Source organism: Bradysia coprophila (assembly GCF_014529535.1).
Source record: "Bradysia coprophila strain Holo2 chromosome IV unlocalized genomic scaffold, BU_Bcop_v1 contig_81, whole genome shotgun sequence".
In the NCBI taxonomy this organism is placed as follows: domain Eukaryota; kingdom Metazoa; phylum Arthropoda; class Insecta; order Diptera; family Sciaridae; genus Bradysia; species Bradysia coprophila.
In genome coordinates this window covers 3,207,591-3,233,988 of record NW_023503375.1, presented here as the reverse complement: position 1 = coordinate 3,233,988, position 26,398 = coordinate 3,207,591, and the positions used below count along the sequence as shown (strand labels likewise).

Sequence of the window (26,398 nt, the reverse complement as noted above, 5' to 3'; positions counted from 1 at the left end):
ATACATCTCCATTCTTATTGCCAGATGTATCAGACAAAATTTCATTTCTTACACAGATAATCCGTAGACCCTCTAAACCCCTGTGCGTCTTTCTTAAGACAACAGGTAAAAAAGTCCATTCTCATTGCGAGATGTATCAAAAATTTCATTATTGTAGAAGTGTATGAATACAGTGTAATGAAATTTACGATTTTTGGTCTCCTAATTTTGTAAACACTTGGTGTGATATTACTAGAGAGCAGCCTTGTTAAAACCCATATTCAGCAGCCAGCTTTTCCTATTCAAAATTATTTCTTGTGAGGGATTCTTTTGAAAAACAGCCTACCGAAATCGGACGCATTTTCCAATCGACTTTTTTTATGTGCCTAGAAAGGACTTCGGCCCTAGAAGCCAAAACCACTTTCAAAAAAATTCTTTGAAGCTTGTGTGACTGGTGAAAGGTGATCAAAAGCCGAAAACTTGCACTTTTCTTACCAAAATTTGTCCGGGTACACGAGCCGTACATGGTGGTGTGGGGTGTCATTAGAAAGGTAATCACATGTACTATTGAGCCGAATAGAGACTCATTGGTTTTAAAATTAATCCACACTGAAATATGTGCAGCTGAAGTTTTCAACCGATTTGCACTTTTCTTACCAATATTTCTCCAGTTACGTACATATAGGTGTAGGTTATCATTTGAAAGGTAATTTTATGTGCTTTTGGGCCAAATAGGGTCTTATGGAGTTTGGATGTATATGCGATGAAATATGGGCACTTAAACATTTCAACTTCTCATATTTCATCGTAGATGCTTTCAAACCCCCATAAGACCCTATTTGGCCCAAAAGCACATAAAATTACCTTTCAAATGATACCCCACACCACCATGTACGGCTCGTGTAACTAGAGAAATATTGGTAAGAAAAGTGCAAGTTTTCGGTTGAAAACTTCAACTGCACATATTTCAGTGTGGATTAATTTTAAAACCAATGAGTCTCTATTCGGCTCAATAGTACATGTGGTTACCTTTCTAATGACACCCCACACGACCCTGTACGGCTTGTGTACCTAGAGAAATTTTGGTAAGAAAAGTGCAGATTTTCGGCTTTCGATCACCTTTCACCAGCCATAAAAGCTTCGAAGAATTTTTTTGAGAGTGGTTTTGGCTTCTAGAGTCGAAGTCCTTTCTAGGTACCTATAAAAAGTTCCACTAGAAAACACGCCCGATTTCGGTAGGATGTTTTTCAAGAGAATCCCTCTGTAAGTCACAGATTGGGGCAAGATTAAGATCTTATAATGATGTTGTGTCAATCATCTCAATCCAAATACTAATGGCTTGGTGGTCCATTGGTGTGTTTACATTTTATTGACTCTAGTTGTCATACAACTTAAGTATTGCATAAATATTCCAATTTCAATTCATGATGACCGATGATCCCAATTTACTTGGTATTATTCCGACTCTACAAAATTCATGGTCATTGCCAATGGCTATTATACAATCTTGAACTTGATTATTATTTTGTTACGTTGAAAACAACTAGGAGCAATTCCGAAAAATGTTTGTTCACGTTTAAATCGAATGATGAGAATCGTACAGTCGTCGTCGTTTTATTGAAAACGACGTTGCCGGTGCAGATAAAAATATCAGATACAGAACATCGAACATTTACGATAAGTTTATCAATCGAACCTCAGCTTCAAATGTTTAATCGGCCAGCTCAATTATCTAATTGTCACTCGATGTGGCAGCAACGCAAGATATGTGTAGCCTCAGACCCGTATTCAGAAGACAATCTCAGATTGGGTTGCTGTCTCTATGATAGATTCTACACAATACTATAACTGAAATATTACAGTGCAGGTGTGAGGGTTCAAACAATTGATGTAAGTCCTATTGCAAGTGATGTAATAGTTATTTGTGTATCTGTTTTGGACGATTGTTTTTAGGCAATTTCGCTTGTTGTAGCCCGAACGAAGTGAGGGCTACATGCGAAAGTGCCTAAAATCATTCGTCCAAAACAGATACTCAAAAAATTTTTCATGTAAGGGGTCGAAAACCAGAGAAAAATCTCAAAACTCCCTCATTTTCGGCCCCGACACATGAAAAACAACATGTGAGAATCAAACCTGTAGAGAAATGCGTGAAAACAGAGCATACTAATAGAAATAGAGTGGTATGTCACGACAGTGTACACTGTTCACACTGTTTCAACTATTTGAATTAATGCACTTTTTACAGTGTTTTACGTTTGTATGATACACTGTCCAGTTTCAGTACTCTATTTAGAGTACCACTCATTCTTGAAGTGCATTGAACTAACACAATATTCTACCACTATGCTAAGTACTTTGGTAGACGAGCTAGCGAGTTACCGTAAAGTATCTCGTTGAAATCTGCTGCGCAGTCGTTACGGCCCTTGTATGTATCCTATCGAAGACGAGAGAATTATGCAAGCAAACAGATCTACTTAAGAAACACGTAATTTAGCCCATACCGGGTAAATCTCTAAAATTTGCTAAATTCTGATAAGATAATCTCAGCAAAAATCTGAGTGTATACACTTCGTGGTCATCTTTCAGCCAATCAACATTTCACACGATTTATTATTTCTTCGCTTACCGTGGACTGCGATTAGGCTGTAGGTGGAAATATTATCGACGGTATTTTTTCAATCATTTTCGTTAGTTCATTGGCACAATTCGGCCGTATCGAAACACTTCACCTTGTAGGCTTTTAGCTCTATTGTGATAAAAGACTTAAGTTATTCAGAATGCGGTGGTTAACTCTATTAGTTTTATTATTGGCAACTGTTGCAGTTTATAGTGAAGATGAAGTAGAATCAGGATCAGGCGAAGCAAATGAAACAGAAGGAACCGGAACACAGGAAGAAGAGGTTGACGATTGGGAAGACGATGGAGTCGCGATACTATCAGCAGAAAATTTCGAAGAATTCATTAAGGAAAATGAATTTGTTCTTGTCGAATTTTGTAAGTTTCACAAATCCATCAAGGTCCGTTAGGATTTTCCTCCTAACCGAAATATTGTTCTCATACAGACGCTCCATGGTGTGGACACTGTAAATCATTCGCACCCGACTACGCAAAGCTAGCTAATGAATTGGAAGAGAAAAGCTCGCCAATTAAAGTGGTGAAGGTCGACGCGACGAAAGACTCCAAATACACCGAAGAATATGGTGTGCGAGGATATCCAACTTTGAAATTATTCAGACGTGGTTCACATACCGAATTCTGGGGCCCAAAAACGATTAGCAAGATTGTCGATTGGTTAAATAAAAAAACTGGTCCGTCTGCCATCGACATTAAAAGTATAGAAGACGCTGAAGAATTTATTAAGAGCCAAAGCGTGGCAGTTTTTGGCTTTTTCAACGATTATGAGTCTGAAGAAGCAAAGGCATTCCTGAGAGCGGCTGATTCTATTGACGATTACCGGGCGGCAATTACCAAGAACCAAGACGTTTATAAGAAATACGAAGCGAAATCCGGTTCCATCATTTTGTTTAAGAATTTCGACGAGGGCAAAGCAATTTTTGATGGAGAGTTGACGGAACAGGAAATTCAGAAATTTGTGGCAGTATACGCAGCTCCATTGATTATTGATTTCAATAGCAAGTTAACTCACATTGTATTTAGTGTTATCAGGAGTCACGTATTGATGTTCGTGTCGAAGGAGGCTGGACACATGGAAGAATATGTTCAACCACTTAGAGAGACGGCTGAGCAGTACAGAGGCAAAATATTATTTATTGCTCTCGATACGGATGTAGCAGACCATCAACGAATTTTGGATTTCTTCAATATCAACAAAGAAACAGTTCCAACCATACGAATGGTTCTTTTTGCGAACGGTGCCAACAAAAAGTATAGACAAAAGGATGATGATCTGTCGCCCGAAAGCATTAGGTCATTCATTCAAGATGGTATCGATGGTAAATTGAAGGTTGAAGTTCTTAGTGAAAAGCTTCCTGAGGATTGGGACAAAACTCCAGTCAAAACACTTGTCGGAAATAATTTCGATGAAGTCGCTTTCGATGCTGAAAAAGACGTATTCGTCTCATTTTACTCGCCATGGTAAGCTCATTAGTTTTCCTCTGAGTTAATTAGCAGTGTGGATTTACATCCTTTTGCCTTCATCCACCAGGTCTGATGACTCCAAAAAATTGGCACCGATCTTTGACGAACTTGGTGAAAAATACAAAGACTCTGAAACGGTTGTCATCGCCAAATTTGACGCAACTGCAAATGAACTCGATCCGGAACAACCGAAAGTCGACACCTATCCCACATTGAGACTGTACAAAAAGGGTGACAATGAAGTTTCGTATTACGCTGGCAAGCTATCGGTGGACGCTTTTGTCAAATTCATAGAGAGTGGCGGAGAAGAGATCACACCGGTAGATGTAAAGGAAACGGAGGATGAAGATGAGTCCGAAGGTGTGGAGACGTCGGAAGATGTGGACGATGAGCCGGAGGAAGATGAGTACAAGTTTGAAGAAGATGAACGGGAAGACAAAGATGAACTTTGAGTTGATACAATATTCTACAATAAATTGATTCCGTTGAGATGGTATTTCCTCTTTTGCATAATATACACACAGCTCATAATTCAACTGAAGTCTTTCTATTAACTAAGTGCGACAAATATAAAAATTGTGGGACAACTGAATGGTATAATCAAAGAGTACGAGTTATTGTAACTAGGTCCTACCTTATGGGTGGGTCACGTCCCTTAACTGATGAGCTTATCAAAAGACATTCTTTCATTTTAACCTCAAAACTTTATTCTCTAAATTAAGACCAGATAATACTTAAGCCAAAATGCACTTCAATGAGGTAAAACGACTGTAAAAAATTTTTTAAATCGAAGACAAAGGCTAGGAGATAATACCACAGGAAGTGTGATAACATCCAATTGGCATTTTTAACTGTCTAACTTCGTTCGGACTGCAACTAGTGAAATTTCCTAAAATCTACCGTCCACAACAGATACGTAAATAACTATACTTTTTGGAAATATTACAGAAAACAGGCTATGACAAGAACACTGACTAATGCCGCATTAAATGCGGTCTAATATTGTAATGAAAATGAAGTGAAAAAATTTCAAATCAATGTCCTGGACATTCTTAGAACAAATGAAGTAATAGATACTTTAGTAATCTTCTGGATTCCTTGCTGTGACTGTGAAAAGTCCCTCATCAAATGAATTCTGCTGCCTGTTTTACTCTACCATGTCGTGGTTTGCAGTCAGGAAAACTGTCTTTTGACTTAGATGCCTTGTAATGGCATGTTAATCCAAAACACCGTATCGAATTTGTGTCATTGATTTTAAAGAGCTTTCAAGAGCTTTAAGCTTTTTTTGTATAATTAAGTTATCGAATGGAATCCAGAAGAGGCTCAAGCTCTTTCGAAAGCTCTTCAAAGCACACAAACAATGCGGTACAGTGTTTTAGCTTATCACGGCAGTGGTTAAAGTTGTAATCGTTCTTCCACCGTTTAGCTCTCAGTTTACTTTTTAACAATGGAAAGTGGGTGGAGTTTCCATTGTTTGATCGTAAACTTGGAGCTGGACGGCGTAAGTGCGTGGACAACTAAGGTTTTGATTGATAATTACCTGGAAAACTCATACTTGTAACTTTTACGATAAGAACTGAACTATTGACCTAAAAAATTTAAAGATTTTTCCAGAAGAAGATTGTTTCTAAGTTGAAAAATCATCCATAAAGTCAACGCATCACATACCGTTTAATGAACTGAATATAATTAAAAAAAATTGTTCAAAATACATCACCAAAATAATAAAAACCGAACAATTCAATAATATCACCGCGCATATATTATAATTAATAACACACTCAGCACCATTTGATTCAAATTCACGAGACTAATCACCAATTTACATAATAAAATCAACATCCAACCAGTAAACGCTTGGATACTGACATGTGCAGAACGAAGTGGACCGAGCTACTACCCTGAAATATTCCATTTCTATTAGTCGCGCCAATGGAAAATTTTCAAAATAAATACACTTATCACCAATTCATAACATTCGTATAAAGAAGTGGCCGTTTAAATTGTTGATTCGCAAATAAAATTGGCACGCGAGTATGATCAAGTGGACCGAGCTGACACCCCCCGGTGATAAAGATTCATAATGACAACGACAACGACAAAAAAAAACGTTTGAAATCGACGGATTGATTACGTATATTAAATAAAAAAAGTTGTTGCTATTTATAGTATCGTTGAAAGTATATTTTGAAATAAGTTTTTAGAGCACGAGATTTGTTTTAAATAAACAAATGTATGGCGCAAATTGTATACTACACATTATGTATATGGCAATATTGTATAAATAAAGTGGATTATTACCCTTATGGTTTAGGTTCGAAAAATTCCACTGTTTGAAAAATAAACGGCAAGAAGATATAAAAGGAAATGAAGAAGAAGAATTGGTTTAATTCACCGGAGAAGTCTGTAACGAAGAGCAGCGAGCAACTATCAAACCGTTTCTAATATTTCTACTTAAAACATTTTAATTTAATTTTAATAAATCGATTAAGGATCAATTAACAAAAATATTTAAAGTGAGTATACAGGAAGTGGAAGTGGATATTATGACTTAAGATTGTGCTGTTGTGCATAGCTAGAATCAGATTGAAATATAGTGCAAAACAGTGAGTTTACATTCGGAAAATTATACATAAAGTCATTAATTCGATCGAATAACTTTGATATAGTTTCAACTTTCAACGAACGAGTTGTTTATAGTGCGTAGTAATCTACTGTTCTATTTATAGTTTCACGTTTATACCATTAGATAGGTCAGGCATCGGTCAGACGATTTGTGTTTCAATAGATTGTATGGTATGATAATCCCGTGTTTCGCATTTAACGCATTAAGTGTTAACACACTCTTCTTATGAAAACGTTTTTTTATATAGAAATTTATGTGTGATTTACACACTGTGTATTCCACAGTTAATAAGTTATTTGACTTGGCACGTAAGTTAGCGGAATTTTTCGATAGGAAAATTGCGTTCGTAATTATGAATACAAATTACGTCAGCGTTTGATTTGCAGTTGAAAAATCAAAATAATTTTTTTTATGGAATAAATTCGTTAAGACTCAGAAAACCAACAATCTACCATCTCTATCGTCCTTAAAATTTCTAACGAATATTCCATTCATTAGCAGTGTAATATTGAGGTTATTGAACGATGTGCCGTTTATAGATCAATAGGTCAAGTGAGATGTGAATTGATTGATTTTCTTGTTTATATAAATTTCAAGCGCATCATTAGGTCTGCTACTTCTTGCGCCAAGTATGCCATAGTGTTTCGTATACAAAATCTTTTATTTCGTTAATTTTAGCAAAACACTTTGCTACATAAGACTAGTCAACGTAACTTATAGAATTGTGAGACAACATTACCTTGAGCATTTCGTTGCCATCGATGATAAATGACTTAGCCATGTCTCACTGCAAAAAAAAATTCGGGTCATAGCGATAATATTTCAAGTAGTAGAATATCCTGAAAGAGGTTTTACACATTTAGTGGATGTCGATGTGCAACAAAGGCTAACACATTTAGAATGCTCGGGTGGTTAAGTGGGGTAGGATATATTTAGATCAGAAATACTCAAGAAAGTGCAATTTCGTAGTCAATTTTTGGCCAAGACATTATTTAAACCTGTTACAGCCGACAGTATTGTTATTGGGTCTATTGATTCCATCGATCATAGTATTTTTAGTCTGTTGATTTCAAATCTTGTACTTCAATTTTTTTAACATGCATTTTACTATATAAAGGACCATATTACCCAGAGTTTGTCATTATTTTTGTCGTCGTTATCGATAACAGATGAATAGCCGTATGTGACAGGTTAATTCAATTTTTAACCGAACCGAATTTTTCGATTTGGATAAAACTGAACCAAAAATCTCGGTTTTTCGTATAACCGGCTCATCTTTAATTATGGCTTCACTGTGAAAAAACGATTGTAAGAATATCTCGCCAAAAATTAACATTTAAGTTCTGCGGACTTTTTTCACAATAAAGCCCTTCGAAATTTCAGGTCAGAAGAGAAAACTATCATTTTCTCGCCTGCGTTGTGAAAAGTAATGTTTGGGAGGAAAGTACCTCATTAGGAACACTGCAATGACACATCGTCTTGCATTCGTTTCTTTTCAGTACATTCGGCATAATACTGTCAATACTGTCTAGTGTAACTCTATGAGTAATCTACTTTCCTTTTGTAATCAGAATCTTTTAAAAATTAGCCATCAGTTACCTACTGATCCAATAGGAAATCCGAAATTATAAATAGAATAGAGAACAAACCGAAACTGTTCGTCACAGACAAAATACATACAGCAGAGTAAGCAGATATTGTGTTCGACGTCAATGTATAGGGACTACTTGTTGAGTTGAATTGGCAAAAAAGCATGTTTCACCCTAACAACTCGAAAATACCAACAGATATTGCGAATAGGTTTACTTTTGTGAACTGGGTTTTCATAGTTTTATAACAAACCCTGGCGAGCAATTTTTTTGTATATTTAATTGAATGAGCTGACCATGTTTATCGTTCAAGAGAAGAATATTATAGTCACGATCGTGTAGCACATTGACTCGCTAACAGTCTTTTCGCTATACACCGAATGAGTTTGTGGCTATTTTAATAACGAACTATTTTAAGCACAAATTCGAATTCCCATTGAAAATTGAAGATCACGGACTTTAATATTTCATTCTCAGTGAGACTGCAAAGCTTTGAGATTGTTGATTTATTGTGAATTCCTCTAGAATTGTAAGTATCCATAACACTGTAAGTTAATTCGAATTAGTAGCGTTTCTAGTTGCAATTCCAAACGGAAAGGAAAATTAATTCCGCTTCAGATGTGAGACATTCCTCATGTAGCTTTTCGAATACGGTTACGTTTAGCTCACAGAGGCTTAGCTTCGGTGTTTTGTTTGCCATGTAATTTGTTTCGATATTCGAGTAAATACCCCTAAGTTATCCAGTTCGGCACAACCATACGCTACGCGTGATTCTTGGAAAGCACGACGAACACGAGCGTAATTAAATAATTATTTTTCTAAGTAATTATTAGTAATCGAAGTTTACAAACTACCATATGATACATATATCCACAACCACAACTATCAGGCTCTTCATTCATTCATTATCTAATGTCTTGATATTATGTTTGCCGCCGACAATGACATTATAGTCTATTATCTCATTGGCCGCCGAAACGATACCCTAAGCACGGACAGCAATGTATCCATAATCACCCAAGGGCTTCTTGCAAAAACACACCTCAGTTTGTCAAGAAGGGACAGATTATCTGTTCTGAAGAGTGTTATTTGTGCCCAAGTTCGATAATTCAATCGATCGTATGATAAAATATTGATTGTTTCCTTAGAATCGATTGTCGATATTTCCGATTAATCGATGCAATCGAATGCTTTTATCGATAATCGATGAGACTGTAAAGCTATGAGATTGTTGATCGATGAATATCTGCTGATCATCGGTAAATATCGACAGATAATTCGATAAATATTGATCGATAATTCTATCATCGGTCGATATTTATCGATTATCGATAAAACATTCGACTGCATCGATAATTTGGTAATTTTATCATTGATTGATAGTTTTCAGTGAACATGCCTATGCCTACGTTCAACTCGCAATCGAATCGGTACATACACGGCAGAGTAAAGTTTATTTTACTCTTCCGTGGTACATACAAATGTTCTACTGTACTGATTAGTTTACATTACGTGGTTATGGTACAGATTGAGTCATCGCAAACAAAGAATATCACAAACTTAATTTCTTCGAAGAAATCTACCCTCTGTTCATTATCCATGACAAAGGTCACTCATTATAAGTGAAATAATCGACAAAAAATCTATGGATCTTTGTTATCACCAATTTATGGTTGTAACGTTTTTCACATAAAAGAGCAGCTCACCACAGTTCGTATTCATATACTGTCCGAACTTTCTGTGAGAAACATAAAATTTGTAAACGTTTACTCAGCTCCTTTATTGATAGAATTGTTTGTGTTTTTAAACATTTATCAGTGGAAAAATTCTTATCGAAACAAATATAATAAATCGTGCGTTGCTAGCTCACTGTGTGTGTCATTTATTGAAATTATTTTGTGATTCGAAATTCCCGATTTTAAAATTTGCTACGATGGCAGCCCTTGTGCGAAAATTAAATAAATCTCAATGTCTGATGCTAAAGAATTATCTGACCAATAATCATGGTCTATCTAGAATGGTTATGTCAACTCAAGTGGATCCACGGGTAGCAAATGGAGAGCCCGTCGGCAAGGCTAAAGTGGATGTGGATGCAAAACCGAAACTTACGTCACAAATGATTTTCGACAGAGAAGACAAATATGGCGCTCACAACTACCATCCGCTTCCAGTTGCATTATGTAAAGGAAAAGGTAAGAATGGATGGGAGGGAAATTTTGTTCAAATTGCTGATCCGGCGCATTTGGTAATATTACAGGAGTGTTTTTGTGGGATGTGGAAGGAAAACGGTATTATGATTTTCTCAGTGCATATAGTGCAGTTAATCAAGGACATTGCCATCCAGATATCATTGACGCTCTGACTGACCAAGCTCAAACATTATCATTGACTTCAAGGTAAAATACTTTTGTAAATTAGATGGTTCTCGTAGGCAATTTAGGCTGTGAATATTCGTAGGGTGAATAGTTTCAGCGATATAGCGAGTCTTTAAGCAGGAAAACGTTTACCTGTATACGCAAATTTCTATTCACAGAAACGCTACGAGTAGCAAAATGCTGGAAACACACTACGAGGCATCGAAAACGTTTTTCGTTCAAAATTCTCTTTATTCTTTGACGCTTAACGAAACAGTAACAAAGAAAAATTTGATCGAACCACGTTTCACGAATCAATGCCTCGTGTGTTTCCAACATTGGCTCTTCCCAATTATGTCCAAGCTTGAAAATACAAATTTTTTACCAAAATTTCCTTCCACAGAGCATTCTACTCAGACGTGCTGGGTGAATACGAACAGTTCATCACAAACCTATTCGGCTACGATAAAGTATTACCTATGAACACTGGTGTGGAAGGTGGCGAAACCGCTTGTAAATTGGCACGTCGTTGGGGATACGATGTGAAAAAGATCCCGAAGAATCAGGCACAGATCGTCTTTGCTGAAGGAAACTTCTGGGGCCGAACACTGTCGGCTATTTCCAGTTCCACAGATCCGAGCAGCTACGATCGATTTGGTCCATTTATGCCGGGATTTTCGTTGATTCCATATAACGATTTGACGGCATTGGAGGTAAGGCTTGGAACACGTTTTTTGATATTTCGAAATCTAAATTACTTCAACCGTTAAGCAAAATGATAACATTCGTTGACTGGAAGCGTTTTTTTTTGCACCAGTTGATAACGACTATAACATCGGCGGTCAGCTACTATGTACTAGACTCGTATCGCACACATATACGTTGATGTGTGTTATCACATGTTATACGAGTCACTGTTGAGCCACATTTCCTGTTCTATGCAGTTTCGTTGTGTTAATCTCACGAGACTGACTTTTACTAATTCTGGTTCATCCAGTTTTGTCCACTAAATGGTTCAAGAAGTCTCACGAGACCGACTGCAATTAGTTTGTTACATCCAGTTTTGTCCACTCGTGATGGCGTTGAGTCTGAGTAACGATTTCCCAATACGATTTTGATGTACACGTAGCTTCACAGCTAAATCGAATATTTTGTGTTATTGCAGGCTCGCCTAAAAGATCCAACTGTCTGTGCATTCATGGTGGAACCAATTCAAGGCGAGGCTGGAGTGGTAGTGCCCAACGACGGATATTTGAAAGAAGTGCGACGACTGTGCACCCAATACAATGTGTTATTCATCGCCGATGAGGTGCAAACTGGATTGGCACGCACCGGGAAAATGTTGGCATGCGATCATGAGAATGTTCGGCCGGACGTTTTGATATTGGGCAAAGCATTATCGGGCGGCATGTATCCGGTAGCAGCAGTATTGTGTGACGATGACATTATGATGACCATAAAGCCGGGCGAGCATGGCAGTACGTATGGAGGAAATCCGTTGGGCTGTAAGGTGGCGCTGGCTGCTTTGGATGTATTGATCAAAGGAAATTTAGCAGATAATGCCGAGAAGATGGGACAGAAGCTTCGTTCCGAATTGGGAAAATTACCGAAGGATATTGTTAGTATTGTACGGGGCAAGGGTTTGCTCAATGCGATCGTTATCAATAAAGGTGAGCGAAATGAATTTTTATCGGAAATGGAGCGGAGGTGAGACAAAGTTTTCCTTTTGTTCTTTCAGATTTCGACGCATGGGAGCTTTGCATTAAGTTGAAGGAAAATGGTCTTTTAGCCAAACCAACGCACGGTGATATTATCCGTTTTGCGCCGCCACTAGTGATTAATGAGCAACAGCTGGACGATTGTATTGATATTATTAAGAAAACAATTTTAGAATTTGCTGCCAATAAATGAATTGAAACCACCAATCGACTTGCAGTTCCTTACTTTTTATTATTCCAAATTTCATGCGACTACAGTCAACTATTGATCCCAAATGAATCAAAATGTTTTACATTACCAAAGGAAAGATTTAATTCATTTTAATGGCTTGTGCGGGAACGATGATTCCAAAAACTTGTTTTTTATTCATCGCAGTCGTAGTAGGAAGCTCTGAAATTAGCATGATTCAATTAGAACGATTTCGTTGGAAATGAATGAGTGGTCAGTACTCACCGCTGGCGTCCATCGAAACGTTTCGACAGCCGACGACCTTTGGTTACATCCATCAGTGTGTAGCGCTGTGTTTGCTTACGAACCGGTCGTAAGTCTTTGACTGTTGCGTTGGCAATCAGTTCCAATTTGGCCGTAAACTTCTTGATGAGCTCTTTGCAGTCGAGATTTTCTTCCGGTTCCCACGAATCGGATCTCCATGAGAAACCTTCCCAGCGAATGAGAAAGTCTCGCTTTTTGTCGCGGTGATACCGAACGTCGATAATTTTTTCCACTTTCCATTCTTGATTTTCGTCGAAAGCTTCTGAATCGTAGTCGGGCTGCTCATCGATTTTGAGTTGTCTCTGTACCGGTTGGACTGGTTTCTTTTGTCTTTTCTGGCCTGGGAATAAATCTCGTTTCTTTCGACGTTTATGTGTGGAGAAGCTGGCCTCGGGACGCTTGAAAAGCAAGGAAAATCGGAACTTAATCGGGTGGTGAAGACGTAGAATTGTTGAGTCAATCATGCGACTAATAGGGCAAGTCTATCGATTAGAGTTCATGCTCATGGAAGGTTTGACTGATTGTCTATCAGATTTGGACATTGTTCAATGAACAATTCCAATAGTTTTCAAAACGAAAGTTTGGAGAAATCCAGCGATCTCGATCTCTAGTAGTCAAATAAGTGTTCTCATCGGACTCACCTTCTCGTAGAATTGTGCAATGAGTCCCGTACAGTGCAGATCTCTTCGGGACACCCAACTGTCGGAGCCAGAGTCGTATCCTTTCCATCGAACCAAGAAAAATTTCGTCTTGTCTTCGATTTTGTAGTCAATGATCTCTTCAACCTGGTAAACCGAATGGTTCAAACATAGAAATCGAACGAGTCATTCAAAATCAATTTCAACGTCACCTCATATTCCTCTTCTTCCTTCTCTTTCTTGGCTGACACTTTTGTCGGCTTCGTTTCACGTTTCTCCGGTGATCGCTTCGTCTGCGATTCGTTCCGACCAGCTTTTTCGCTTACATTTGATCGATTGTTTTCTTGCGAAGACTCTTCGGATGATTCATCCTCATCGGTTTCAGGTCGTTTTTTGCTGGTCTCTTTAGTGGTCTCTGCATTCCGTTTCGGTCGATTAACTGGTTTCACCGAACTTTTTATGGAGCGTCCGCTCTCTCTTTTTCCATTTTTCTGCTTCGACTTTTCAATTTCGTCCTGCGATTCCGAATCATTAGCCTGCTCGGAATCTGACTCTTCGTCAGATGTCTTATTGGCTCTGGCTTTAGTTTTGACAGATGACCGCTTATTGTTCGATCTGCCCCCATTCTTCTTGCTGACGTTCGTCTTCTTAATTTTCGACAGGACTTCATCGTCACTGTCACTGCTACTACTAGCTTCGTCTTTACGCTTCTTGCGACCGACCATTGTGCTGCGTTATGTGCTTTTCAATGAATCTAAAATTTGATAAAATGTTATTGGCTTTGTAGACGTAGGGAAATACAGACAACACATAGATAACTCAGAATTGTATGGCCGGTTGCATGCATTGAAAGGTGGCAGTTCACTGAACTGAGTTCAGCTTCTATTTACAGACAAACATTGGCAATACTAAAGAATCAAAATCTTAAAGGAAGTCGATGGGAATCAAGTACACGCACCGCAAGGGAAGTGTTTCATTTTAATGATTTCAACATAACTGTGAACAGTCGGTTTAAAAAGTTATTTAGGTTCGACATTCTGTTCGAGTATAAAATTTTGTTTTTGTTTTTCTTTTTCATCAATTGTTTTGCCAACTAATGTAACCAGAAACAGTTATAAAAGAATCATTCGAATGGACCCATAGTACGGATATCGGTTTTTATCGTTTGAAAAATAGCGTAAATTTACAGTACATCGAAGGTTTTTGTTATTGCTACCAAATCTCTATTATCAAACAAACATAAAAAAATTGATTGACATTATACCTTACGACTGAAAATATGGCGGGACTCCACTCTACAATGACTGATGGTGCGTTGCGTTGCATATCAAAAGAAATATTTTGGATCCAATGCGTTAAATGTACTAGATGTACTAGAACAATCCAATATGATTCTGGTTTAAATTTTCAGATATGAAGAAAAAATTCGGGGTTTTGTGTAGTGTCTGTTCAATCGAGGCGAAATCCAATATTCAATAATGTTTCCATTTTTTTTTCTCGAGTAATGTACAATAAGGCTGAGTGCGCCTAAGAAGTGCTTGAGCGATTATTGATAAAAGCATGATTATTATTGAGTTGTATACAATGTTTTTCGCAATAATGGCGATGGAAAGTCCTACTTTTCGCCGCTGGTTGCGAAATAGTTATTGGTGTATCTGTTTTGGACGTTTGATTTTAGGCAATTTCGCGAATTAGAGCCCGAACGAAGTGAGGGCTACATGCGAAAGTGCCTAAAATCAATCGTCCAAAACAGATACTCAAAAAAATTTTCATGTAAGGGGTCGAAAACCAGAGAAAAGTCTCAAAATTCCCTCATTTTCGGCCCGACACAAAAGTATATGTTTTGATCTCGAAGAAGAATTTTTTTACAGGTATTGAATTTTCATGATTACGTTCACAAAATGTTTAGTTTAAGGGGGTATAATATACCTATGTATGTATACCGACTTGTAAAATAAAAATCAAAACCCACTGCTGACCAGTAGCAACCATCACCATCGATATAACATAGGGTAGATAAGCAAACACAATAGTTATTTACGTATCGATTGAGTAGGGCAAAAGAGTTACGTATTAAGTTTTGTATGCTTGCTTAGAGGACCGAAAGTAAAGAAATGTCAATTCAAGGGGCGAAAGCGAGAGCTTTCGCCCCGCGAATTGACAGCTTTACTTTCGGTCCTCTTAGCAAGCATACAATAGTTATTTAAGTATCGATTGAGGAGGTCGAAAGAGTTATGTATTAAGTTTTATATTCTGCCTACTGGGGACGAAATTTGAAAAATGTAAGCCCAAGGGCCAAAAGTGACAGAAAAATATCTGTCACTTTTGGCCCGTGGGTTTATTTTTTTTTTCTTTCGTCCCGCAGTAGGAAGCATATAAAGTACGTTTTCATGTGTTGGGGCCGAAAATAAGGGAGTTTTGAGATTTTTCTCTGGTTTTCGACCGCTTACATGAATTTTTTTTAAGTATCTGTTTTGGACGATTGATTTTAGGCACTTTCGCATGTAGCCTAAAAAATTGCCTAAAACAGATACACAAATAACTATTGTAGGCCTGCTGAGAGAACCGAAAGTAATTACAGGCCTACAAAACTTGATGCGTCACACGGAAAAGTACATTCGGACTTCAGTCCTTGTGACGTAAATCTATTCTATTGACAGAATATATGTCTAACGTAACTTACGTTCTAAGAAAGCGCGCGGAATAAAGCCATAGGTTTGTTCCAAGTAACTGTAAACACGCATTTTCACTGGTCGAACGAACACGATTTCATCCACAGAGATTGGCTTTCATATAAACATTGATGAGGTTATGTCTTTATGGAGGAAATTTGACAGTAAATTGACAATTCGAATGGCCTTGAAACAAACCTATACATCGTTGGCAACATAACTAAAGGGCGGGCGTATCTCCGATATCTCAGAAACTACTGATAAACTTTTTTCTGCCTTTAAAGGCAGTGAGAAGTTATGAATTTTGAGCCCGATGTAAAGTCAATCGGTTATATGGTTCGGAAGATATTGTCGAAATACTGAAAAAACATTTTTTTTAAAACAACATTTGTAAGACATTTGAGCCGATTTTGATACAATTTGATTTTTTGACCCTGAAAGGTAGTAAAAAGTAATGAATTTTGAGCTCAACATGAAGTTAATCGGCCATACGGCTCAGAAGTTATTGTGGAAAAACTGAAAAGCCTGTAGAGAATACGACTAAAATTGCTGATTTCACTGAATTTTTTTTTATGCTCAAAACTTAGAGTAATTATACCTAGAGAGGATAGTTGTACGACGAAATGTGGTCCCAACATCAGTTCGACATACATGTCAGACGTTGGAGTAAGGCAGAAATTCACGCCGTAAGTGTGGTCGAAATTCAAAATCTTTCTCCCGCAAGTGTTTCTAACGCGGCGTCATTTTCATACAAGGAAGCGTTGAAATGAATTTTTCGGTTCACTTTTTCATCGACTCGTTTACTTGAAATTCAAAATAGGCATACTCACGGCGTGAATAAAGCTGTCTACCAGCGCCTTCTCATTATTTAGGTATGTACTGGTCTCCCCAAATACTAAATATTACAAATTTTAAATGTGTTAGTCCCCACATTTAAAATTTGTAATATTTCCACAATTAATGGTGGCTTTGGTAAATATCTAATATGAGGAGTGAAGGCGTAGAGAGATTTAGTTGGATTTCAATGTTGATTCATTCTCTTGTTCTCATCAGTCCATGTACACTGATGACACTGATGATGACTTATGGTACCACACACTTGGAGTGAATGCAAAAAGTGAACGTTTATTGTGTTTTGACATTTTTCATTCCAATATATTTTTGCACGAACCGCAGGAACCTGTCGAACACAATTTTTCGCTGTCAATAATAATGATCTGATAAGCATAAACAAAATGCTTGTGTGTTCAGTGTTGCACTTGATGTTTTGTTTGTAATTTCCATTTTAAGTTTTCGCTATTCGCGAAGCAGTGTCCGGCACAGCCCCGACGTTTAATCATTTTACGACCAACGAAAGAAAAGATGGAAGACCCAACATTCGAATCGACTATGGTCAACATAAGTACCGACGAGCATAAAAGACCATTTCAGTGTGCAGTCTGTGCTGTTCGTTTCGGCTCACAAGAAAATCTGGATTCACACAAGATAATCCATCAGTCAGATGGAGTACTGAAATGTTACATCTGCAAGAAACGTTTCGAGACGGTGTCAGGTTCGTTTCACTTGTGTCCCTGTTGACAAGACGTGTTTTGCTAAATATTCCCATTTATTTTTAGCGCTGACGGCTCACAATGTGGTGCATTCGAATAAAAAGTTCAAATGTCAGCTATGCGATGTTTGGTTCAAAACTAGTGGGAATATGAAGGAGCACATGAAAGTGCACAAAGGACTGGTGTTCAAATGTTCATATTGCGGAAAGGATTTCAATAAAATTGGAAACTTACGACTGCATGAAAAGAGACACACCAAGTCGTTGAAACAGTATCACTGTGATCTGTGTCCAAGGTTAGATCAACTATTCAACATTGTGCAGCAAGGCTCGGAACAGGTTTCATTCAAGTCAAGCAAAATTAACTCAATCGTCTTGGTGGAGACCAACGGAATAGATTGAAGAATCTATGATATCACTGATGTCGACTGCGAGACATACCATGTTCAGGACGACCAAGACTTGAATTATGCCTCTTCAGAGCCTTACATGCGACACGCAACCAACACCAATCGTCACGGAATTTTTGTTTTTTTTTTAGAATTTTCTCTCAGAAATGCTTGCTCAAGTACCATATGAGGACTCACAACGGTGATCGACCCTTTAAATGCTCGGCATGTGATTCTGCATTTGCTGACAAAAGCAATTTGAGGAAACATTTCAGAATTCACTCGGTAAGTGCTCTACTCTTACCAAATACTTGTGTGCGCACTGCACACTGCGTAGCCGATCTAACCATCATTTGTAAAATTCAGGGTGAGAAGCCATTTCAATGCGACCTGTGCGATAAGACTTTCAATCAGAAGAGTTCACTAACATGCCACAAGAGAACCCATGTCACTTTCAAGGTATTCCCGCAGCTTTTTCCTCTTCAACGCTGGGCCAATTAAAATACAATTTTTTCTCATTCCTCAGCCCCATGAATGCCAACACTGCGGGAAACGATTCGGTTTGAATGAGGAATTGATTGTACATTTGAGAGTACACGGCGAGAATAGAAAGTTTCGGTGCAGCATCTGTGATGATGAGTTCGTGGAACATTGCTACTTGAAGTCTCACATGCGGATCCACGATTTGAAAACAGCTGGCAATAAATCGGTGCAGGTGTTTAGAACAGCTGATATCGACCCGGACGAACCGACTTGTCTCGTATCGGTCAATGGTGATGAAAATATGTTGGAAAGCATTGTCTTGAAGAAGAGGCAACAGCACAATAAACGGCCATCACCACCAAAATCGTCGGAAGTACCATCAATGAAACGATCGACAACCAGAACTAAACGGCGCCCAGTCAAAGAAATGACAATCGATGACAGTCAAAAGAAAAGCTCCAATGAAGACACTACATTAGACGACGTCACAGACTCTGTGTCTCGGTGTGAATTTTATGAAATTTCCCCATTGCTGGACAACGATGTTAAAACTGAAATCAAAGAAGAGCTCAACGGTATTGATGACACAACCGCCAGCATTCCGTTTATCAGTGTTTCGATCAAAGTGGAGCCCGGCGATTTGATGTTCACCGACCAAGACTACGATGACTCTTCCAATCATTCCAATTTCGATGTGGCTGCTCAATCTGCCACTTCTGATTCAGAAGATGAAAAGCCACTCATCCAACGTATTGATGCGAAACATAGTGGTAAAGCTAGATCCAGCCACCGTACACGAAAGCCAATGGAACAATTCAAACATATCATCGAATCGGCGTTTCCTGTGGTCCTTGTCGAACGACTACAGTATCCAGCAATCACGTCAGCTAAAATTAAAAGTGAGGAAATTGTACCTAGCGTTCCGCTGAATGAAAGCATTGATGCGACAGAAGACAATGTCAAACAAACTCCGGCCACGAAAGATCGATCATTGTTGAGCAGTGACGAAAGATCGGCTCTGTATAAGTGTTCCTATTGCCCGAAAGAATTGAAAACCTGGGCCAGCCTGATAATGCATGAACAAATCCATCGCAACACGTTCGACTGTCCAACTTGTCACAGCAAGTGCTCCAATATACTCGAGCTAATCAAACATGCCAAAGAGAATCCGAGTTGTTCGCGAAAAAATGACAGCTCCTTCAAATGTACGATCTGCAATAATGGCATCAGCTACCGGAACAAAACGTCTTTCGACTATCATATGACCAAGCATTCGGGCCTCCGACCATTCGTATGCGATGTGTGCAGCAAAACGGTAAACATTAAATCATTTCGTGTCTCTTGAAATCACGTAAGTGAACTCAATTGTCCTCGTTTTACTTTGCAGTTCCGTTCGAAAGAAACGCTCCGCCAACACATGAACCGTCATGACAATTCCTACAATTACAATTGCGAAGTGTGTGGGCGAGGATTTCCCAATAAGAACTCTTTGCAGCAACATCAACTGAGCCATACCGACTCAAAGCCCTTCAAATGTGACGTGTGCAACAACTACTTCAAATCCCAAGGACGATTGTACAATCACAAGAAAATCCACATGAAACCGCAGTTCAGTTGCTGTTACTGTAGCCGTCAATTTACGATCGTGGGCAATTTGAAGATTCATGAAATGCGGCACATGAAGAGCGAATTGGTCGACAAATTCAAATGCGAAATATGCGACAAAGAATTCCTTTTGAAGCACGACCTGAGATACCATATGCGTAAACATAACGTAAATCTTCGCCCAATTCCTTTGAGAGTTCCATCACTAACTCTCTTCTTTACTTACAGGGTGAAAGACCTTATCCGTGCACCTTGTGTCCGTCACGATTTGCCGACATTAGCAACTTGCATAAGCACATAAAGATACATACCGGTGCCAAGCCATACGTCTGCCACTGTGGAAAATCGTATAATCAACAGAGTTCGTTGAACACACACAAAAAGACGCATTTGGTGGCCACTCTGGTCGAGAAATTTCTGTGCAACCACTGTCCGAAGAAATTTGCTCTAGAAGAGGATTTAACACTTCATCTCCGCAGCCACGGCATCCATAGCATGTTCAAGTGCAGCTTTTGTGAAAAGGAGTACGAGTTGTTGAACCATCTGCGCAGTCATCGCAGAATCCATTTGAATTTGCACATGAAGAGAAGTAAATTTTTGTGGCCCGAGAAAATGAACGAAACGATCAACGTATCCGATGGTGTGGAGGCGATGAATGTGGATCTTGAGACTTAATTTGTTGGATGCGTTACGATGATACGTAACTTACTTTGTCAATAAAAATGTTTTTTTTTTTCAACAAATCTCTTATGTTTGGCCAATGCAACTTTTTAGTCGAGTTATGCGCCTGTTCATCATTCATCAAATAGAAAAATGAAATAAATCCTCACTCACTCATTGATTGTTGTTATGCCTCCTAATTAAACAAGACTAAGTTCTTGTGCCAGAGTCATGAATAACTTGTCTGTTGTCGAAGTCTGTTAACAATACTCCTTCGTCCACTGTCATGCCATAACATGGGCATAATCTGTGTTGTAATGCCTACAGCTTCATGATCTTCAGTCGAGCCATTGACAAATATATAGCAATAGTTATGACCAGGTCAGGATTCCATCAATTTTATCAAATGAAGCAAAACGAAAGTCTTGAGGTACATCCAATGGCAACATTTTCTTTGACTGTGTGCTATCTTGGCTCATGCATATATGACAAGGAAACAAATGGTTCTTGAGGTGCACGGGGTGCATGCAGCTACGAATTATTTTCTTCTTTTTGTGAATTCGAGCATCATTGATAACACATGTCTAGCCACTTCTAAAAGGTACTGGCCATCATCGTGTAACCAAACACTGAGGCCACTCACACAGTCATACAATGCACTATATGTACAATGTACGACACAAATGGAAGTGATGGTTGAAAGTTTACAGCGGCCTTTTAGATTGTTTCGATCGACGCTTCGATGGTTTAACATTTCAAAATCTAGATTTTTGTTGATCTTCGGCTCAGACTCGACGGAATCTACATTTTCTAATGTGAAATTAACAAAGATGTGAAACGTAAGACAAATGGACCTTTGCCAAAAAGGAGTCTTGTGTACCTCAATGCAAAGTATGTGTGAAGTGAGACGACTTACAATAGCCATGTGTAGCAGAAGTAATTTATTGACATAATTGTTGAAAATGAGTGGCACCGGAGAACTGGCTGTTGCACATGTAAATTCGGTGTCTAGGCGTATGGCACCAATATCGTATTTTCCACTTATCTTATACATTGTAATGAGCTGCGAGATCTTTTATTGCGTTTGAATGTAGGACATAACTTCAGGGGCCAGTGCAATAACGGTACTAGCTACATTCTCGCGTCTCTCTTTTTTAGCTTCAACCGTAGCTTTCATCAAGCTTCGAAGTTCTTTGCCAATTGCGCTTAACAACGTCATTTCCACCGACAATCGATTTAGACACTTATCTGGGGTTGTAAACGATTTATTGTTAAACGGATTTTTGTTGTTGAATGACTAGCATTTAAATGAAAACACACCGACGACCTGCAACTTTTTCCGGACTTGTTCCATGCAGTGTTTTAATGCCATCAGGGCCTCATCGTATTCTTCGCTCAATGAGCTTCTCAACTCATTTGTTTCCGATTGAGTGGCATGATGAAGATAAACTTTGTCTTTCAATTTTTTCATAGCATCGGTTATAACGCCTTCCATATGCTTCAAATTGTTTGACTGAATTGCATTGGTCACATCTTGGATAAGAGTGTTACGCATCCGTTTAAAGTCTTCATACTGATTCTGATAAATGGTAAAATTTTTGCCATCATTGTTCCGGCGAAAGAGATCCAAAACCGATAGACTTGTTTTTTCTAATTGATTTGTCGCACCGTTCCAATAATCAAAAGCGTTTTTCTGTTGTTTCGATAGTGGACGGACGGTGGTATGTTTCTTTATTTCACTCATTGCTGACCAAATAATTTAAAAATGATTAAGAAATAAACAAAATATTTCGGTACGCTCAAGAATTTAACCAGCCACAGTGTCATGTTTAATGAATGAATAGGCGGTGATCGATTACTTGGTTTTGAGCAGTATGTTGAAGTAGTTGAACGAAAGTAATGCTGCAACCAGAAGAAGTAAAAGATGTACTAATGACGACTCGTTACTATCATGGAAGTAAGCCAATGAATTAGAATTAAAAAATCGTGAAGACGCACTTAATAGTTTTGTTGAGAGCTCCGATTTGGCTCACAACTTTAAATGACTAAAAACTTAGTTAACTATAGTCGAAACTATAGATGAGTTGTAACTAGTAGAGCATGGGACGTCCATTAATTTGTTTTTCTTCTTTTCGACAACCTCAATAATAATTATTGCTCGACACAATTAAACCGTAAGCCTCTACTGCTTCATAATGTTCAGAGTCTTCTAATGACACGACCTTAACCAGCGATTCATTTTCTCATGTGAATCTGGTGAATACTTATGAAGCTCGTGTGTCACATGAACGGTTACTATAAAAATCAATGAAAGTAAATAGATAGGTATGGCCAAACGTTCAAATTTGTTCTAGCCGGAGCACATACGAATTTGCATGGCGCCACCTCAAACGAACTCATTTCTAGTGCAAATTACTTATCTACTTTCATTGTAAAAAATGATGTCACGCTCATAGACTCAAGAAAACCAAGTATAGAGCCTTGAAGAAAACGTGATGTTTCTAACAAATTTTGGTCCATTTTGTCTCTTCTTGCGTGACGAGGGGGAGGGGATGTCGATAAATCTTTAAAATAACGTAACGATCCCATAATAGAAAATCATAAGATTAACCTTTTACACACAGCAAGGATTCAAACTATTTTTAATCTGTCAATTTCAAATCTTGTACTTCAATTTTTTTAACATGTATTTTACTGTATAAAGGACCATATTACCAAGATCTTGTCATTATTTTTGTCGTCGTTATCGACAGGTTAAAAGTTCTAGTCGTTCTGGCACAAAAGGGAATCTAGAACAGTATTTCATTTTCATTACACGAACTACGAAAATTGTAACGCAGCAGTCAACGAATCAATTTATGACAAGAACTTTCACATCCCTCAGCACATAATGCAAATTTTGTTAAAATTTTAAAATTCAAAATGAACAGAAAAACGAACATTTTTCTGTCGAAACTGTCCAATAAACAGAGGCACACGTTGGACTATTGGAGAGTGGCGACACAGGAAATCGAAAATACTTGTCTGTCCGTACTCAATCTGATGTATCAGAATGACGACTATGCGAATTATTTGAGATACCAGCAACAGTTCCAAAATTTTAAGGAAATTCGAAACGTTTTGTCGAACATTGTCTTGAAAACGGTAGAGACCAACAATTTGCTGTTCATGGAAAGTGTGGTCGTGAATTCAGTCAAGCAACTAATGAATACGATTGTATTGAATTCTGCGGGAAATGAAGGCACGATCAGAAAAACCACGGCAATAAGTCGCATGTACAACGAAATTGCATTGATCATAGTAAAGTGCATGTTAATATTGAAAAAGAAAATCCAGGACGTTGGTTCGTTGAGTACCTTATCACATTCGGATATCTGAATTTTTCTAGAAATTTCCGTTCATTTTTAAGATCAATACCTGAACAAAATTCCGACAAGACAAATCAAATACGAAACTGAAGCTTACAAAACTCTAAGAATGTTGGATGCCTTTGCCAATCGACTTAACTTTATGCTGAGAAAGACCTTGAAGGGTAGAAATGAACAAAACGGACAAATTGCTGAAAGTGTGTTCCAATCCGTCGAACTGATTATAACTTCTGTTCAGAGAATATCGTTTGGTATGCTAAGTGCTGCATATAACTCCAGCGTTAAGAATGTTGTAATCAAATTCTAGACAAACGAAGTCTTTGCAAAATTGAGCCGCCTGTATCTAGTTCAACATCATATATACCGAACTCGATACCAACCGAAAACAGAGACAAATTCATTCAACGTACACGAAATGTTTGGTCCTTAGTACAAGAGGAAAAATCTGCTCGAATCAGCGACACTTTACCCGATACGCCTCGCTTCATTGAAAATATTTTAAACGACAACAGTTTGCGGTATCGTGATAAGTTGAAGATTATTCGGGAGAGAATGAAAGGCAGCACTAACATGCGTCACAGGTGCGTATTCGAAGTTCAACAGAAACAGTCAGATGATGATTTTCATTTTAACATTAAGTTACAGTCATGACGACGATATTCCGTACGGATGGGTAAGGGGCGCTGTCGTCATTTTACGATTCGCTTTCGTTACTTTGTCTTATTTAGATTCATCCCACCGAAGAGCAGATCGAAGACTATATTTGCAGAAATGGTGGTTGCCCGACCAGCACACTTCAAGCGATAAATGCAAAGGAAAGGTTTACACTGACAGGTGACATATTTGCTCAGTCTCAAAGGTGTCTCGTCTCAAAAATTGACCTCATTTAGAAATCGTAAAAATGTTTCCCTGTTCCACGCAACATCTCCGTTTTCCACCGAATCCATCGAACGCTTCTATATTTACATCTAAAGCGCAAAACCAATCCGAAATCAGTATCATCGACGAAGATTTATTGGAAGGATTGCTGTGGCGATGGCATGAAGTCAGTGATTCTGAATCGACAATCAGTGTTAGATTTCAATTTGAAATGAGCGACACTCACCGTCGGGAGAGATGGCTTCGCGGTTTCCGGCGTGTGCTTGAAGTGGATCCTGATAAAATGATTGAACTTCAAAGAGAAATTTTAGTGGCACAGCAGTCGAGGTCGTATACAGGTGATTTTTGTTTCAATTTACTGAGAAATTTAAAGTCAATTAGTGTCTCTCCACAAACAGAGCTGAGAGATCCCTGTAACAACCCAAGTAAATAAATCGAGAACGACACTGATTCTCCAAAATTGATCAATAATTTTGTGTTGCAAATCGAAGAAGAGATGCACGTTTCTTGTTATACCAAATAAAGTAAGAAAAATTCAAAGGAAATGTTTGTAGAACATTGTAGTTTGGTTTTTTAGCAATGAAAAATCATACGTAGTTTCCCTTCAAGTGCAGCTTTTCAAAAGATAAAATTCAAATGACACAAACCGAGGCGAAAATCACTTCAAAATAATCATATTTAATCCAAAAGGTCATTTACCTCTCGACCCGAACCCGAGAAAACTTAATTTCGAAGGAAAGATTGCATCTTTAAACAAGAACTGCCCTTCCGGCTAGATTAAATCGTTTCTGACTTTTATAAACAAAAATCAAATTTGTTCATTTGTGGACTGCTCTAACTGTAATACAAACTTTTAAATCCTGAATCTTTCTAGTGATTGCTCGCCAACTGTAAGTGGATCATAAGTCTGATATAGATTGTGTGGAAATTCGATTTATAAGTTTTCAATCACAAGAATATGCGGCTAAAGTCTAGTTCACCGGCACTCGCTAAAAGTAACTTTTGACTGTTCCAATGAGTTAAAAATGACTGAAAAATGAAAATCAGCTAAAAAACAAGCGCGGAAAACAAAAATAACAAAAAAAAAATTTGAAATTTTTTGAAAAAAAAAAATTGTGTCACGTATATTTGTATATATCGAGCATATTGATCCATATCGAGTATATTCGTATATATCGAGTATATTCATCCATATCGAGTATATTCATCCATATCGAGTATATTCGTATATATCGAGCATATTCGTATATATCGAGCATATTCGTATATATCGAGCATATTAGTATATATCGAGCATA

At 38.0% G+C, this 26,398-nt stretch overlaps 6 protein-coding genes and 1 long non-coding RNA gene across 13 annotated transcripts; 4 read left to right on the top strand and 3 right to left on the bottom strand.

Annotated features, from left to right (window-relative positions):
* Window positions 1-2,561: 2,561 nt before the first annotated feature.
* LOC119072450 (protein disulfide-isomerase-like) lies at window positions 2,562-4,564 on the top strand. The gene is made up of 3 exons (XM_037177671.1): window positions 2,562-2,973; window positions 3,042-4,074; window positions 4,145-4,564. Exons 1-3 carry the CDS (start codon window positions 2,757-2,759, stop codon window positions 4,527-4,529), a joined length of 1,635 nt encoding a protein of 544 aa, XP_037033566.1. The 5' UTR covers window positions 2,562-2,756; the 3' UTR covers window positions 4,530-4,564.
* A 1,160-nt stretch (window positions 4,565-5,724) lies between these two features.
* On the bottom strand, window positions 5,725-6,187 carry LOC119072449. The gene is made up of 2 exons (XR_005086867.1): window positions 6,043-6,187; window positions 5,725-5,978 (listed from the first exon to the last, which is right to left on the bottom strand). It is a non-coding gene; the product is annotated as an uncharacterized LOC119072449 (long non-coding RNA).
* LOC119072446 (ornithine aminotransferase, mitochondrial) lies at window positions 5,936-12,576 on the top strand. 3 transcript variants are annotated; one of them, XM_037177665.1, is made up of 6 exons: window positions 5,936-6,593; window positions 10,309-10,484; window positions 10,550-10,688; window positions 11,050-11,359; window positions 11,812-12,316; window positions 12,385-12,576. In XM_037177665.1, the coding sequence occupies exons 2-6, from the start codon at window positions 10,310-10,312 to the stop codon at window positions 12,555-12,557; spliced, it is 1,302 nt and encodes a 433-aa protein (XP_037033560.1). In that variant the 5' UTR covers window positions 5,936-6,593; window position 10,309; the 3' UTR covers window positions 12,558-12,576. The 3 variants fall into 3 exon arrangements, with proteins under 3 accessions (XP_037033560.1, XP_037033561.1, XP_037033558.1); XM_037177666.1 differs by lacking the exon at window positions 5,936-6,593 and adding an exon at window positions 8,703-8,821; XM_037177663.1 differs by lacking the exon at window positions 5,936-6,593 and having other exon boundaries at window positions 9,828-10,484.
* Window positions 12,577-12,579: 3 nt separating this feature from the next.
* LOC119072447 (uncharacterized protein DDB_G0286299-like) lies at window positions 12,580-14,907 on the bottom strand. 4 transcript variants are annotated; one of them, XM_037177667.1, is made up of 5 exons: window positions 14,760-14,907; window positions 13,708-14,249; window positions 13,499-13,642; window positions 12,819-13,255; window positions 12,580-12,755 (listed from the first exon to the last, which is right to left on the bottom strand). In XM_037177667.1, the coding sequence occupies exons 2-5, from the start codon at window positions 14,218-14,220 to the stop codon at window positions 12,728-12,730; spliced, it is 1,122 nt and encodes a 373-aa protein (XP_037033562.1). In that variant the 5' UTR covers window positions 14,221-14,249; window positions 14,760-14,907; the 3' UTR covers window positions 12,580-12,727. The 4 variants fall into 4 exon arrangements, with proteins under 4 accessions (XP_037033562.1, XP_037033563.1, XP_037033564.1 ...); XM_037177668.1 differs by having other exon boundaries at window positions 14,688-14,798; XM_037177669.1 differs by having other exon boundaries at window positions 14,633-14,768.
* A 2,409-nt stretch (window positions 14,908-17,316) lies between these two features.
* On the top strand, window positions 17,317-20,926 carry LOC119072445 (zinc finger protein 569-like). The gene is made up of 7 exons (XM_037177662.1): window positions 17,317-17,719; window positions 17,784-18,012; window positions 18,258-18,390; window positions 18,472-18,564; window positions 18,632-19,903; window positions 19,976-20,362; window positions 20,422-20,926. Exons 1-7 carry the CDS (start codon window positions 17,530-17,532, stop codon window positions 20,866-20,868), a joined length of 2,751 nt encoding a protein of 916 aa, XP_037033557.1. The 5' UTR covers window positions 17,317-17,529; the 3' UTR covers window positions 20,869-20,926.
* An 853-nt stretch (window positions 20,927-21,779) lies between these two features.
* LOC119072444 lies at window positions 21,780-22,716 on the bottom strand. Its single transcript, XM_037177661.1, has 2 exons — window positions 22,174-22,716; window positions 21,780-22,101 (listed from the first exon to the last, which is right to left on the bottom strand). The coding sequence occupies exons 1-2, from the start codon at window positions 22,595-22,597 to the stop codon at window positions 21,929-21,931; spliced, it is 597 nt and encodes a 198-aa protein (XP_037033556.1). The 5' UTR covers window positions 22,598-22,716; the 3' UTR covers window positions 21,780-21,928.
* A 995-nt stretch (window positions 22,717-23,711) lies between these two features.
* Window positions 23,712-25,639, top strand: LOC119072443. Of its 2 annotated transcripts, none has more exons than XM_037177660.1 (7): window positions 23,712-24,196; window positions 24,263-24,472; window positions 24,529-24,802; window positions 24,867-24,894; window positions 24,950-25,055; window positions 25,112-25,438; window positions 25,499-25,639. In XM_037177660.1, the coding sequence occupies exons 1-7, from the start codon at window positions 23,776-23,778 to the stop codon at window positions 25,531-25,533; spliced, it is 1,401 nt and encodes a 466-aa protein (XP_037033555.1). In that variant the 5' UTR covers window positions 23,712-23,775; the 3' UTR covers window positions 25,534-25,639. The 2 variants fall into 2 exon arrangements, with proteins under 2 accessions (XP_037033555.1, XP_037033553.1); XM_037177658.1 differs by having other exon boundaries at window positions 24,861-24,894.
* Window positions 25,640-26,398: the final 759 nt, after the last annotated feature.